The 16607-nt window shown below is 44.5% G+C and overlaps 1 protein-coding gene across 3 annotated transcripts in view; it reads right to left on the bottom strand.

The window, feature by feature from the left end:
* The window catches only part of ZFYVE16 (zinc finger FYVE-type containing 16), a 200088-nt gene that overhangs the window by 25963 nt on the left and 157518 nt on the right, over positions 1-16607 (bottom strand). For all 3 annotated transcript variants that reach the window (XM_063963906.1, XM_063963908.1, XM_063963907.1), the window contains 2 exons: positions 14098-14203; positions 12480-12647 (listed from right to left, as the gene is read on the bottom strand). In XM_063963906.1, coding sequence (XP_063819976.1) covers positions 12480-12647; positions 14098-14203 — 274 coding nt within the window. The remainder of the gene's footprint in view (positions 1-12479; positions 12648-14097; positions 14204-16607) is intronic.

Below are 16607 nucleotides of genomic sequence, written 5' to 3'. Positions count from 1 at the left end.
CAGCATCCACTAGGACGTTAGAGAAAATGGGATTTCCCCAAGCAATTTTTAGTGGTAGGGACGTTCCTGATTGGTAGGAGAACCCTTCACCCGAATTCAGCGTCATGAGAGGCAAAAGTATCCAAGGCATAATGTCTATGAGTGTGTTAATGGAAGACCATGTGGCTGCCTTACATATCAGTTCCTGCTGAAGCACCATGCTGTGCTGCCCATGAAGGACCTACCTTATGAGTAGAGTGAACAGAGACATTAGCCGGGACAGGGAGATCAGCTTTAGAGTTTGCTTCTGAAACAGTCATTCGAAGCCATCTTGCCAGCATCTGTTTTGTAGCAGGCCATTCTCTCATGTGAAATTCATAGAGAATGAAGAGAGAATCTGTCTTTCTAGCAGCACTGGTACAACCCACGTAGACGCTTAATGCCCAGACTACATCCAGTGACTCGTCTCCCGAAAAAAGTCCCTGAAAAAACCGAGACTACAATTTCTTCATTAAGGTGGACCTTAGACCCCACCTTATGAAGATACCCAGATCTAGTTCTGAGAACTACTTTATCTGGATAAACATCAGAAAAGGAGATTTACATAACAGTGCTCCTAAATCTGATACTCTTCTAGCTGATGCCAGTGAGCAGAAAGAGAACTTAGCTGTTAACCATTTAAGAGCCACTTTTTTAAGTGGTTCCAATGGAGCAACTTGAAGGGCTTTGAGGACTAGACTGCCGTCCCAAAGCACCGCAGGCGGAACAAAGGAAGGTGGAACACGCAGCCTTCCCTGGAAAAAGTGCGCACATCCTGAAAATTGGCAATTTTCTTTCGGAACTATGCAGTAAATGCTGACACTTGCACTCTCAAGGAAGCCATCCTTAAACCTTTATCCACTCCCGCCTGAAGGAATGCTAGAACCCTGGGAATTCTGAAAGATTTTGGGTCCATAACTCTTCCATTACACCAATGATTATAGGTTTGCTATATTCAGTAGTAAATATGAGCCGAGGAAGTCTTTCCTGCTCTGAACATTGTTTGATTTACCTGTGAGTATCTTCTTGACTTCAGGATATAGATTTCAAGAGCCACACCGTAAAAGACAGTTGATTCAGATGTCTGTGATAACAAGTACCCTGCATTAGCAGATCTGGGCGTTGGGGAAGCAGAAGTGGAGCATCCATCGACATTCTCTGCGGATCTGTGTACCAACGCCTTCTGGGCCAAGCCGGAGCTATTAGAATCACGGCACCTTTAGCTTCTTTTATCTTCCTCACTACCCTGGTAGCAGGATGATCGGAGGAAAAAGATACGGCACTTTTGTTGTATTTTCCTCCCCATCCTGGGTAGCAGGATGATCAGAGGATACACATAAGTGAAAAGAAATTCCCATTTTATAAAAAAAAGACGTACACAAAGATCACTACCTGATCTCTTGTTCCTGACACATATATGGGTCTTTTGCCGATAGGACGTCATGAGATCTATCTCTGGCAAACCCCACTTGTCTACCCGAATCTGAAAAACTTTTGGGTGTAGAACCTATTTGCATAACTGAATAGCGTGTCGACTGTGAAAGTCTGCTCTCCAGTTAAGGACTCCTGGAACGAATACTGCGGACAAGGCTGGAAGATAGAGCTCTGTCCACTTTAATGTGTGACTTACCTTCTTCCTTGCTATTTAGCTGCGTGTTCCTCTCTGAAGGTTGAGGTACACTAATGCCATTGCCTTGGCCCTGCGGATCTGGACTGGTTTTCCTTAGAAGTGTCTCTTACCTGAACCAAGATCATGTATATGGCCCGAAGTGCTAACAGGTTTAATAGCAGGCAACTTTCTTCTGTGGTCCATAGTCCCAGAATATTAATCTTTCGGACAATGGCCTTCCCCAGCCCCGAAGACTGACATTTGTTGTCAGGATCTCCCAACTTGATATCTAACAAGGTTGTCCCCTTGTCTAAATGGGATGTCTGTAGCCACCAGGCTAATGACTTTCTTACCTTCTCTGACAGTACCACTTCCTCTTGAAAATAATTATGGCAGCAGGGGGATCTGATCCTACACCTCCGAAGAGACTGGAGCCTTAATACAGCGCTTTAAACCGCTCGGCAATGCTACCACATTGTTTACTGTCCATCTGGCCCACATACAATACTTGTTATTCACAGGTGGTCTCCTATCAGAGATTTTAATCAGGCACAACACTGCTTAACTTCCAACATCCGATGAGATTGGACATATCCAGTGTGATGCAGCTGTTGATAAAATCAGAAGCTGCAGAAGTCTTGAGTGGAATTGTTCATACTTCACCATGTTGAATGTCGACACCATCAAACCCATCATTCGCATGCTGCGTGAATTGATATTGTTTGACTGAGTAACAACTCCTGAGTCCTTCACTGTACCTTGGATATCTTATTCCGATGTAAATATTTTCTGCAGGCTTTGATTCAGTACAGCCTCCCAGTGAGTCATCCGTTGTGATGGAGCCAGGGATGACCTTGCCCCATTTATGAACTACCCGTACCTCTGCAGACAAGTTTTTGTCTGTTCGGGATAGCACAGAAGCCTTTCCTGTGATTGTTCCAGAAAAAAAAGGGTAGTCGAGGTATGGCAATTTTCTTATCCCCTGCTTGCGGAGATAAACTGCCATAATTATTTTGGAACATACTCTGGGCTGTGGCTAACCCAAAGGGTAAGACCTAGAACTGAATGTTGCTGAAGGATGGTAAACCTTGAAATAACACTGATGGACAGTGCTATAGAAACCTGTAGGTAAGCATCCTGACTATCCAGGGATACTATGTAATCTACTGGCTCCTTACCCAACTATGGAGCGCATCCATGTGAACCGTGGTACCCAAACCTATCAGTTTAGGATTTTAGAGATTGAGTATGGAGAAAAGAATCCTTCTGAATCAAACCCAGGTTGGAGTAAACCCCCTGTCCACATTGTGCATAGGTTACCGGGATGACTACTCCTGACAAAACCAATTTCTGAACTGCTTCTTGCAATCCCCTTATCTTCGCCTCTGCCCGGAACGGGCTGGAGCAGAAGAATCTTCGAGGAAGATGCTCTTGAAAGGAAAGCATAAACTAGAGATACCGCTTCTTGCACCCAGGCATCTGTTACCAGATCTGTGCAACCTACAAGGTCGGCCCCCTACCCTTGGATCCCCCAGAAGAAGGCCTGTACCATCATGCTGATGGGTTATCCTCTGGTTTGGAAGCTGGCCCTCTGGTCGCTGTTACGAACCTATTGCTTTTCCTTTATGACCGAAAAGGCCGAAACCAGACCCCTAACTAGGGGTTATATGTGGAAGGAAACGTGACCTTCTTGGAGTCTGATTCTGACTCCCCACTATCTGCTTACTCAGAGACTTTCAGCCAAAGTCAAGTTCCCAGAACCTTTTTTCATTCTGAATCAGCTTTGCCTGTAGTAAGCAAACTGATCTGTTAGCATATACAAAAAATGAAGCGCTGTCCAAATCAGTGTATATTTAAAAACACAAAACATTTATTGGACATTACATAACAAACATATCACACGGCCGGTGTTTTGTATTAATGAAAAAATTATTTAGAATGACATAAAAGCTTAAGATTTCTTGCAGCCATTCATTCATTCTCTTTGAGGAAGCCGCCGAGCTGCACACAGACGGAGAAACGCGCAAGAGGAGTGCTACCCACGGCTGGGAGTATTCGACTTTGCTAAACAGCATCACAGCGTGAGGACCGGATATAGAGCTAAAAGGAGTGAGACGTCACCCTGTATACAGTTTCCAGGTCTGAAGACACGCAGAGCTGCTACAAATATCAAGCGTGGCCACGCTGGACTGTTAAGTATAGCTTTTATCCTGCTAAAAGCAGATGTAGTGGATGTACTTATCTGCATGAAAGGATCTTCATCATTAACAAGTTAAACATTAACAAATCTTCATACTTTGAACTTAACATTTCAAGCTTATTAATTTTAGGCGTGATTAATTGCTACTAACCAATAGTGCACTAACTAAGCTAATTAACTCCGGAGTGGCTGCAAGAAATCTTAAGCTTTTAGGTCATTCTAAATAATTTTTTCATTAATACAAAACACCGGCCGTGTGATATAGGTTTGTAATGTAATGTCCAATAAATGTTTTGTTTTTAAATATACACCTATTTGGACAGCGCTTCATATTTTGTATATACTATTTGGATCACAGCGAGGTTAACAATGACCTCTCAGTGAAGCGGCAGCCCTAAATCAGTTTGAAGCTAAACACCATAGGACCTTATTGTCAGTGCCCAGGTATTCTTGTTATTTTTTATGTTGATCTGTTAGCAGCTATTTTTAAGGTTGATGCCCCAAAAGCATAACCCATATCTTTGCTGCCTGTTACATGTAAGCTATATGGGATTCTTGCTCTCCTGCAGGTACTGAAAGTCCGTTTTCCAGTACCTCAGCCCAGGCAGCTATTTGCTTTCATGCAAGCCGAAGTCATGGCTGGCCTTATGACTGCCCTAGACAGACATTATGGGTTTTTTGACAACCATTACTCTTTTGATGTTGACGGCAGAGGCCATATAGATTTTTGCACTATCAAATGATATGCATAGGCGGAACTTCCCTTTTTTTAACAATCCCCAGCTGGAAAAGGATATTGGAATGTATCCCAAACCTTTTCCTGGTTCTCAGCTGTTGGTGTCCCCGTAGAGGAGGCCCTACCTGTTTTGGCACATTAAAATACGGGTGCCCTATTTTTAACCAAGGCTCTGCTGCCGCTAAGAACAGACTAGCCTTTACTGCTCTTATTGTTTCAGTTTATTCACTGAACGGATATCTTTTTCCTGTTCTTCGTGTGCCGAAGTAGAGTATATAGAGCTTTCAACGTCTGATGATCATCATGTGTAGCCGGTGAAGTGGATGATTTATTTATACTCGGTTTATCAGCTTGACTTATTTGGAGAAGCTGTTGGGGATATACCGTCAGTAGGGAGCTGCATGTATGGATTCTAGTGAACCCCATTCCTGGTATCGAGACTGTAGGAATTAACCCTTCAGCCAAACTGGACAAGGTCTGTGCAAACATCACCCCAGAGAGTGGTTGTTGGTGTTACCGTAAGTGTACTCTTGTCCCTTTTGCCGTTCTTAGACATGATAAAAAAATCAGCACTTTCATAGTGTACTACACAATTTGTGACTGTAACCACTTTATCTCTCTAAAGTGATATCAATTTGACCCTACCCATGCACCGGCATTGAGGATCAGGAGACCAACTGACAAACATATATCAAAGTCAGCAATCACACTAGCAGTCAGTCACATGTTATATATTAGTCATATGAGCACATAATCAACTACAAACACATTTCAAAGGATGTAGGAGTACATATTACTGAATTCTGTTTTATACAGACCTTAACGTATTCAGACGCAATGCGAAGAAAACCACAGTAATGTACACAGACTCATATGCAATTTGCACTAAACTTAACTATTCATACTGACAAAGGTAGCTAGAATTTTAGTGCTGTATAACCAGTACTCAGTAGAGTGGGATACAGGGAGACTCACCTCACTTCCAAGATCGATCAATACTTTAGCGAACGCTGAGTGGATCCAGACGCTACTAGTGTACACTGTCGCTTCGGGAACTTTAAGTGGACACAGACGCACTGTGCATACAGACACATCGATCATACAGACGCCTGTACTGTGACAAAGTCTCCTCGTGGTAGCGCTTAGTGAACACAGACGCAGCCACCTATGCTGTGACCGAGACCCCTCGTGGTAGCGTCTGAGACGGAAGTGAGGCAATCAGTTCATGGCGGGAGAACGACGGAAACTGGTCATGAACTGGGGGGAGGGCTGACCAGGAGAGCGTCCGACTCCCCACCACTGACATCAACCCTAGAAGATTGCAGCCTCATACTATTCCTGGTGCCTTATGATCCCTAAGGCCTGGCGCTGGAGCACCCGTGGTGCCGGCGCGCCAGCTACTGTTTGGTAGTCTCCTCCCAATACAGTGCGGCTGTGTCCGTTATTCCCCTTCTAAGTGGAACCGATGCATTACCGTCTCCCCGTGCTCCGGCCACAACCTGGTAACGCCTGCTGGACCTGCTAGTATATCTGACACAGACGCCCGTCGAGACAGCACTTGTACCGTGGGTAAGTGTTGTTGCGACCCGGCGGAGAGTTGTTGGAGCGACTCTTTCCAATATGCGTGTAAGACGCTGTTAGGAAAGATCACTCAGAAACGTAGTAAGACTATAAAAATAAAATAATAAAGTTTAGGGCTGCCAGAAAACCAGCAGCCCTGTGACCATGGTCCGGCACCTGCCGCATCAAACAAAAAACTGATTTGCCTGAGCCAGTGGGCGGGGATATATGTACGGGCCCGTTGCATCCTGGGATGACTGAAAGCTTGTGATCGTTTCGTGCCAATCCGCTATCACTCCATCATATCCCAATGTTATCCTGTGGATAACCTGTGGACCCTGCCGGAGAAACTGAGCTTTCATCTTCTGATGAATCGTCATGTGTAGCCTGTGAAAGTGAAGATTTACTTACCGGTTTATCAGCTTGGTTCATTTGAGAAGCTGCTGGGGGAAATGATTTACAGTAGGTAGGGGGCTGCATGTATGGGTACCCTATTCCTGGTACAGAAGCTGTAGGAATTATCCGTTCAGCTATATTGGACAAAGTCTATGCAAACATAGCCCAAGGTGGATCCATCTGTACCTGTTGTTGTACAGGTATCTGCCTTGTGTTCTGCTGAAAAGCAAAACAATTTGCACATAAACCATCCTGAACCAGATCCTGAGACGATAATACAGTTTTGCAAGACAAACATGATATGGGTGTTGCTGTAAGTGTACCTTTGTCACTTCTGCCGCTCTTAGACATGATAAATAATCAGCACTTTCACAGTGTACTACACAATTTTTGACTATAATCACTTTAACCTTCTAAAGTGATATCAATCTGACCCTACCCATGCACCAGCATTGAGGATCAGAAGAAACAACTGACAAACATATATTAAAGTCAGCAATCACACTAGCAGTCAGTCACATGTTATATTAGTCATATGAGCACATCAACAACTACAAACACTTTTTAAAGTATGTAGGCGAACATTTACTGAATCCTGTATAAACAGATCTAACGTATTCAGGCGCGATGCGAAGAAAACCACAGTAAATGTACACAGACTCATATGCAATAGGCACTTAACTTAACTATTCTTACTGAAAAAGTAGATAGAAATTTAATGCTGTATAGTCCGTTCTCAGTAGAGTGGGATACAGGGAGACTCACCTCTCTTCCAGTGATCAATACGTTAGCGAACGCTGAGTGTATCCAGACGCTACTAGTGTACACTGCCGCTCTAGGAACCTATAGTGAACACAGACGCTCAGTGAACACAGACGCACCAGTCACACAGCTGCCTATGCTGCGATCGAGTCTCCTCATGGTAATGTTCAGTGAACACAGACACAGTGGTCACACAGCCGCCTATGCTGCGACTGGATCTCTCGTGGTAGCGCTCAGAGAAAACCGACGCAGTGGCCTATGCTGCGACCGAGTCCCCTCTGGTAGCGTCTGAGACGGAAGCGAGGACTCAGTTCATGGCGGGAGACTCGGCGGAAACTGGTCATGAACCAGGGGGATGGGCGACCAGAAGAGCGTCTGACTCCCCCTGCTGACATCAACCCTAGGGGTCGCGCCCTCATGCTATTCCTGGTGCCTAAGATCCCTAAGGCCTAGCGCTGGTGCACCCGCGGAGGCAGCCGCGTCAGTTACTGTTTGGTAGTCTCCTCTCAAAACAGTGCGGCTGTGTCCGTATTCCCCTTCTAAGCGGAACCGATGCCTTACCTTCTCTCCGTGCTCCGGCCACACCCTGGTAACGTCTGCTGGACATGCTAGTATATACGACACAGATGCTAGCCGAAACAGCACTGTACTCGTGGGTAAGCGTTGTCGCGACCAGGCGGAGAGTTGTTGGAGCGACGCTTTCTATGCGTATAAGACGCTGTTTAGAAAGATCACTCAAAAAAAACTAGTAAGACTATAAAAATAACATAAAAAAAGCTTAGGGCTGCTAAAAATCCTGCAGCCCTCTGACCATGGTCCGGCTCCTGCCACACCAAACAAAAAACTGATTTGCCTGAGCCAGTGGGCGGGATATATAGATGGGCTCGTTGCATCCTGGGAGGCCAGAAAGCTTTTGATCGTTTGGTGCCAAGCCACTGTCACTCCATCATATCCCATTGTTATCCTGTGGATAACCTGTAGACCCTGCCAGAGAAAAATCCATAATAAATGCTAGTATGATCCTCTATCAAGGCATTCTCTATCCTTTAACAACAGGATGCACCGGAAAATGTAGTGTGGACTATGACATTAATCAGTTCAATGCAATCACTACCGGGAACCCCACTTTGAGGCCTAGCACAGAGAAGTAGTGTGTAACCTAACAATTTCCAAACTACTACAGTAAGCATTATAATACCTGTAATGTATTAGACTCTTACGTTGTCCCTTACTATACAAGCACCTGCTACGTTTTAAAAAGATCACCATCAGATAACCAATTTGTACATGTGCACTAGTAACAACTACCAAACGCATTACTTTTTATTTTTCAGCTATGCCTTTTGTATCATCAGGCTAAGCTACTTATTTATGGGAATTTTTTTTCACAGACATGGGTTTTGTATGTTTATATATGTTAATGAACTACATTTGTGCATCATTATTATTATTGTTACGCAGCACCGTACATACAACACACATTAGAACAATACAGGGTATACAGAAATTAACATTAGAACACTAAAATAAAGCACAGATAACAATTAGGACCACAGTTCTCAGTACACAATACAGCGGAGATGTCAGGAAGCAAATAAGTGATCGGCATACTACTGGGTGAGGGCAGCCATTGGAAGAGATGAACAGTCACGAGCAAGAGGAAATGCAGGTACAGACAATCACTGATTAGGAGAGAGCTGTAATTGAAGTGCAAGAGAAGAGGGCTGTGAGAACAGAAGGTAAGAGGGACCTGCTCCAAGGAGCTTACAATCTATGGGAATAGGGAGACCGACAGGTGACAAGAGGTACAAGTAAGCAGGTGGTGGCCTGGTGTCAGGAAGTAAGCGAAGCAGATGGCCAAGGCATGAGGATGGGAGAGCGGCCTCAAGACTGGGTTATGTGGAAGGGTAGGCTTTGATGAACAGTTGCGTTTTCAGTGCCCGTTTCATGATTTGCAAGGTCAGAGAAAGTCTAATAAAACAAGGGAGCATGTTCCAGTGAAGAGGGGCAGTGCGTGTAAAATTGTGGATTCGCGCATGGGATGTAGTGACCAGGGTAGACGAGATGAGACGGTAATTGGCCAACCGGAGTGGGCAGGCGGGAGTATGTAGGGAGATGAGGTTGGATATTTATGGTGCAGTGGAATTAGAGAGGGCCTTGTATGTGAGGGTGACAAGTTTGAAAAGGATTTTGTGGGGGAACGGGAGCTAGTGTAGGTATTCTTTTCTACCTCTCGGTAGCAATACTTTTGTAAACATGGTGTTCAAAGTACAGTGCCTTGCTAAAGTATTCACCCCCCTTGGCTTTTTACCTATTTTGTTACATTTCAACCTGTAATTTATTTTTTAATTTTTTTTATCTGAATTTTATGTGATGGATCTGCACAAAACAGTCTAAGTTGGTGAAGTTAAATGAGAAAAATTGATATAAAAAAATAATCTTTGTAAATACAAATTTTAAAATTGGCATGTGCATATGTATTCACCCCCTTTGCTATGAAGCCCCTCAAAAGTTCTGGTGCAACAAAATTACCTTCAGAAGTCACATAATTAGTGAAATGAAGTCCACCTGTGTGCAATCTAAGTGTCACATGATCTGTCAGTATAAACACACCTTTTCTGAAAGGCTCCAGAGGATGCAACACCACTAAGCAAGACAAGAAAAAATGGACAGTGAGGATCTACTGCGCCCACAGATAGCTGCAGTGAGGGCGTACAGGGAGATATCACTCTCTCCAACAACACAATTTATACACAAATACAAGAGTCCGCCTTCTGCTGCGCTATCAGCAAGTCTTTGAATGAGTGATGTAGATGTTTCACAAAGTTGTAATCTCAAACTTCAGAGTCCCGAAGCGAGAGATGCCAATGGCCTGAATGTTCAGTCAATAGAGTTGGGGATCTTTAACTGACAGTGATTGATAGGTGTAAGTAATGAAGAAGTAACAGAAGAACTCCTTATAGGTACGCACCGTACTCATATGTACGGTGTGTGCAAAGTGTCCATAAAGGTATCTTTCTCCTTCTTCGCTCCAATGGGTACTGGCCTTCTTCTATTCTCTTTAGCGGCCCCTCATGGGAATAAAGAGGAACAGACACGGGTGGAAACCCCAATAGTGTAATACGTTCGATGTATTGTAATTAAAACAGAAGTAGGAAAAATGAAGTGATAGTGTCAATCCTATTTCTCGTGAAGGACGTACCGTACTCACATAAAAACAGATAAAAGTACTCCTATAAAGGTATCTTTCAAAGGAACAGAATAACTGAAGGTTGAGGCGTACCCCGAACTCACGTTCTGTAGATGTTATCAAATCACATCAAGGTTTCTTTGGGGGGCAGCTTCTTACTTCTTCTCTATGGTGTTCTCGTCGGGACCACAGGATCCAGAAAAACCCACAGAGGAGAAGGTCTTATGAAAATGTGTCCGTTTTATTCACAATAAATGTTATAAAATAGGTAAAAAAGCTCCTTAGACATGGATCACCATGCATGAATAACCAAGAGAAACAACCCAATACTGAGAGGTAGTTGTTGAAAAAACACAGACCTGGGGTGTGGTTACTCCGGACTCTCACACTCCTCAGAACTGATCTCCTGGGTACCGGGGTGAGCCTCCTTAACCACCAACGCGTTTCGACTGGAGTGTCTTTATCAAGGTGCAACTGGGTGGTGTGTGGTGCAGGAATAAATACCCTGCAGCATGGTGACACCCCTTTTGGGGCGGAACCGGCAGCTGGAGAAATGAACCTACTAAAAAATTATATGGCCCCTCCTAGGGGGAAGTGTCTGGCCTCAATGGGGTATAATAATACCTACCACTAAGCAAGAGTCATCACACCATGAAGACCAAGGAGCTCTCCAAACAAGTCAGGTACAAAGTTGTTGAAAAGTACAAGTTAGGGTTGGGTTATAAAAAAAGAAAAGAAATCCAAATTTTTAATGATCCCCTGGAGCACCGACAAATCCATCATCTTCAAATGGAAAGTACATGGTACCACAACAAACCTGTCAAGAGAGGGCTGGCCAACAAAACTCACAGACCAGGCAAGGAGGGCATTAATCAGAGAGGCAGCACAGAGACCAAAGGTAACCCTGAAGGAGCTGCAGAGATCCACAGCAGAGACTGGTGTATCTGCGCATATGACCACAATAAGCCGTACACTCCATAGCGCTGGGCTTTATGGAAGAGTGGTCAGAAAAAAGTCATTACTTAGTGTTAAAAATAAGAACGCATATTTTGAGTTTGCCAAAAGGCAAGTGGACAACTCCCCAAATGTACGGGGGAAGGTGCTCTGGTCTGAGGAGACTAAAATGTAAGTTTTCAGCGACCAAGGAAACCGCTATGTCTGGCGCAAACCCAACATATCCCGTCACCCCGAGAACACCATCCCCACAGTGAAACATGGTGGTGGCAGCATCATGCTGTGCGGATGTTTTTCAGCAGCAGGAAATGGGAAATTGTTTCGCGTCGAGGGAAAGATGGATGGTGCTAAGTACAGGGATATTCTTGAGCAAAACCTGTTTCAGTCTGCCTGTGCTTTGAGACTGGGACGGAGGTTCACCTTCCAGCAGGACAATGACCCAAAGCATACTGCTAAAGCAATACTCGAGTGGTTTAAGGGGAAACATTTAAATGTGTTGGAATGGCCTAGTCAAAGCCCAGATCTCAATACAAGCGGAAACCATCTAACATTAAGGAGCTGGAGCAGTTTTGCCTTGCGAAATGGGCAAAAATCCCAGTGGCAAGATGTGGCAAGCTCATAGAGACTTATCCAAAGCGACTTGAAGCTGTAATTGCCGCAAAAGGTGGCTCTACAAAGTACTGACTTTAGGGGGGTGAATAGTTATGCAGGCTGAAGTTTTCTGTTATTCTGTCCTATTTGTTGTTTGTGTGACAATATAAAAGAGAAAAAAAAATCTTCAAAGTTGTAGGCATGTTTTGTGAATGAAATGATGCAAACCTTCAAACAATCCATTTTAAGTCCAGGTTGTGAGGCAACAAAACATGAAAAATTCAAAAGGTTGTGAATACTTTAGCAAGGCATTGTAGGCCATATAAAGAGGAAACCGTGTTCTTGTCATTTAAAAAAATAAATAATTGAGGTGGCCTAGTAACAATAATTAAATGGAATTTCTAAACATCTTCCTTTTTTACAAATGAGAATGGGTAAATGACAAACATTAGGAAACAGTTACCATGTCAATATCCATGGAGACGCGCAGTCCTATCTTGTTCATTCCACTGTTCTTTAAAGTTTTAATATGCGGACATAAGGCAGCTCCACAAGCCGTAGCCATTTCTTTAGCAAACTGAAAGTGAGCGGTTGCACTGGCTGGTTCACGATCTCGAAGAAGATAAAACACCTGAAGGATTCAAATGAGAACTTGATCATCACCGATCTCTTAGGCCCAACCACCTGGCACTGCTTTAAAACACATGGAATCTAGCATACTATTACATTTGGGTCCTAAACTGGGTACACACTAGGCTGATGGATCGTGCATACACATTTACTGATCGTCAGCCCGTTGAGTTGTGCCTGACATCACAACAGGGCAGGCATTTACATGTGCTCGTCAGTTGTGCTGCCAGTCACTGGCGGCCTCTGCAACATAAGGGCAGGTCAGCAAAGTGCTTAAAACACTCTTACATTCTTACCAAGAAGAAACCACAATGTTTTTCTACAGCAAGGACACAATCACTAGGTATATAATGAATCTGAATGGAGAACACAGTTCCCAATTCACCTTTCATGATATGCTGAGTGTATCATTTCTTCAGAACACCATAGTTTCCTAGTCGGAAATGAAAGGGGCGCATGTATGCCCGTAGGCATATATGAGGAAGCCGACCAACAGATATTGCCGAGGGTCTTTAATAACTTCACAGTCGCAAATTATAACTGGCATTTGGTTAATAATTCTGCCAAGTGTATTACAGAGCACTAAAATGACCTGATACAATTACGTACAGCAGACTGGTGAGCAGCTCACAGTGCCTTCCTCCATTATACCATTAGAAGGGATACAGCCTGTAAGGGTGTGTACACACGGTGAGATCCTTGCTATGCCCGATTTTCACTTGCTATTTCCCTTTAACTCCCCGGAGCCCAGCACCACAAGATTTTGACTAACTTTTCTTGAGATATGGACTATGGGGGTCATTGCGACCCGTTCGCTCGCTGCATTTTTACGCAGCAGAGCAAACGGGTCTCTGCTGCGCATGCACAGGCGCTGTAGTGAGCCTGCGGGACGGCCGAAGGCCGGACCAAACGGGGGGCTGGCCGCAGCGGCTGTGTGACGTCATACGCAGCGGGCCAGGGAGCGAGGAGTAGCTCCCGGCCAGCACACTAAAGCTGCGCTGGCCGGAAGTTACTCCTGAAGTGCAAAGGCATCACCGCTGTGTGATGCCTTTGCACTTCTGCGGGGGGGCCGGTACGGACATGCGGGGCGGACTAGCCCCGTACTGGACGTCCCCCCGCACGTCAGGAAAGTTGATCGTAGCTGTGCAAAATTTTGCACAGCTACGATCAACTCAGAATGACCCCCTATGTGTGCTTATGATTTTTGGCTTATGTGAGATGTCATTGACATGTGAGATGAACTAGATAGTACACCGATCTAGCAAGGATTGACTTGCCTGCACAGTCTATCTTTTCTTGTGATGCCGACCTGGCGAACCGGGACCGCAAGGCGACTTTCACCTTGCGATCTGCAGTAACTTTTCTTGCGATTTTGACTATATAGTCAAAATCGAAAGAAAATATCTCAACGTGTATACACACCCTAAGACAGATGACTGGAAGAGTCTTACCTCTGTGCATTTCACAGTTTTATCATGAGATTCAAAATCAGTTTCCTGACAAATCCTTTCACTTGGAATTCCTTCCATCGACTGCCCATCAATAGGGCTTATGATCCTATAAAACAAATACTCAATCACCAAATAGCAGGGAATGAAAAGGCCACCAATACTCACGGACATCGGGCCTAAGTCAGACCTGATCGCTCCTCTGCAGAGGTCAGCGATCAGATAGCCGCCACCCACAGATAGTGAAATCTCGCCCTGTGCAAGTGTGCGAATGCATGCAAACGCCGTGCGAAAACTTTGCCAGACAGCAGACATCTGCAAATCCATTCACAACTCACTATCGAATCATTTTTCCAGTCTGTGTGTAGCCCGGGACAGGCTGATTGAGGCTGGAGCTGACATCACACACCCTCCCAGAAAACGGTCAGTTACCACCCCCAAGGTCCACTTCCTGTCAATCAGCCTGCGTACGCCAAGAGAACAAAATAATCGCACCATTGTTTCACAGTTTGGCATTGTATCTGTGCATTGCGATCCATACGCATCCGAAGTCGTTCCATAATCGCCCGCCATGTGAAATTGCAAAACAGCGATCAGGTCTGAACTAGGCCCATTGTTAACAGGGGAGAGAATTTGCTGCACCATAAAAGCAGAATATGGCAACAGCTCTGTAGAAAGAATGGCATAGAACAAAGAGATAGAGAAGACTCTAACAAAGGGCCTTTAAATTGATCCCATAATAGTTATGAAGAGAGGGTGCTAGACATACAATATACTGTACAATAGATATACCAGTAAAACAGAAAATTGTTGCTATCATATACAGTACAGTGACTATCACGACAGTCATTGTAATTACATGGGAATCAAGCCCATAAAATAATATGGTGACATTAGACACATGAATTTAAAATAAAAACAGATGCTGTCGACATGATGCTAGGGACATGATGAGATACTGGAGAATGAAAATGTAGTAAAGCACGTATTGAATGTTTAGGGTTAGATCTCATGAATTGTTAAAGTGCCTTACATGATCAAATAAAATACAGGGTATTTACCAAAATTGTATTTAGTTGCAAGATGTGCACTAAACCACAACAACCAGTGACCAATTCACTTTTATCTGTGTAGTGTAGGTTAGATAATGAAAGAATGTCTGGATGGTTGCGATGGTTTAGTGCAAATACTGCCCCTAACTGCCATTTCACTAAAAAGAGGATTTTAATACCTACCGGTAAATCCTTTTCTCTTAGTCCGTAGAGGATGCTGGGGACACCATAAGAACCATGGGGTATAGACGGGATCCGTAGGAGACATGGGCATTTTAAGACTTTGAAAGAGGTGTGAACTGGCTCCTCCCTCTATGCCCCTCCTCCAGAATCCAGTTATAGGAACTGTGCCTCTATGCCCCTCCTCCAGTCAACGGCATGAACATCGTCAGCAACAGGCCGACTATAACATAACACAACCCGTGTGTAAACATAACTAATAACTGCAGATAAAGTCCGCACTGGGACGGCTGCCCAGCATCCTCTACGTATTAAGAGAAAAGGATTTACCGGTAGGTATTAAAATCCTATTTCTCATACGTCCTAAAGGATGCTAGGGACAACATAAGAACCATGGGGTTTATACCAAAGCTCTAGAACGGGCTGGAGAGTGTGGATGACTCTGCAGCACCGATTGACCAAACATGAGGTCCTCATCAGCCAGGGTATCACACCTGTAAAATTTTGCAAAAGTGTTTGATCCCGACCAAGTAGCTGCTCGGGAGAGTTGTAACGCCGAGACATCCCGGGCAGCCGCCCAGGATGAGCCCACCTTTCTGGCAGAGTGGGCCTTCACTGATTACGGTAACGGCAATCCAGCTGTAGAATGAGCATGCTGAATCGTATTACAGATCCAGTGCGTAATAGTCTGCCTGGAAGCAGGCGTCCCAATCTTGTTGGCAGCATACTGGACAAACAGAACTTCCGTTTTCCTAAGTTGAGCCGTTCTGGTGACATAAATCTTTAAGGCCCTGACAACATCGAGAGATTTTGACTCCGCGAAGGCGTCAGTAGCCACCGGTAACACAATAGGCTGGTTCATGTGGAACGATGAAACCACCTTCGGCAGAAATTGTTGACGAGTCCTCAACTCCACTCTATCTTCATGGAAGATTAAATAAGGACTCGTGAGACAAAGCCGCTAACTCAGACACCTGCCTTGCGGATGCTAAGGCCAATAGCATGACCACTTTCCAAGTGATAAATTTCAACTACCTTCTGTAAAGGTTCAAACCAATGTGATTGAAGGCAATGCAACACCACGTTAAGATCCCATGGTGCCACTGGGGGCACAAATGGAGGTTGGATGTGCAAAACTCCTTTCACGAAAGTCTGAACTTCTGGAAGGGAGGCCAATTGTTTTTGAAAGAAAACCGATAAGGCCGAAATTTGTACTTTAATCAAGCCTAACTTTAGGCCCCAATCCACACCTGCTTGCAGGAAATGGAGAAAACGCCCTAG

The sequence above is a fragment of the Pseudophryne corroboree genome, chromosome 1 (assembly GCF_028390025.1).
Source record: "Pseudophryne corroboree isolate aPseCor3 chromosome 1, aPseCor3.hap2, whole genome shotgun sequence".
In the NCBI taxonomy this organism is placed as follows: domain Eukaryota; kingdom Metazoa; phylum Chordata; class Amphibia; order Anura; family Myobatrachidae; genus Pseudophryne; species Pseudophryne corroboree.
This window is presented reverse-complemented; position numbering and strand designations above follow the sequence as displayed.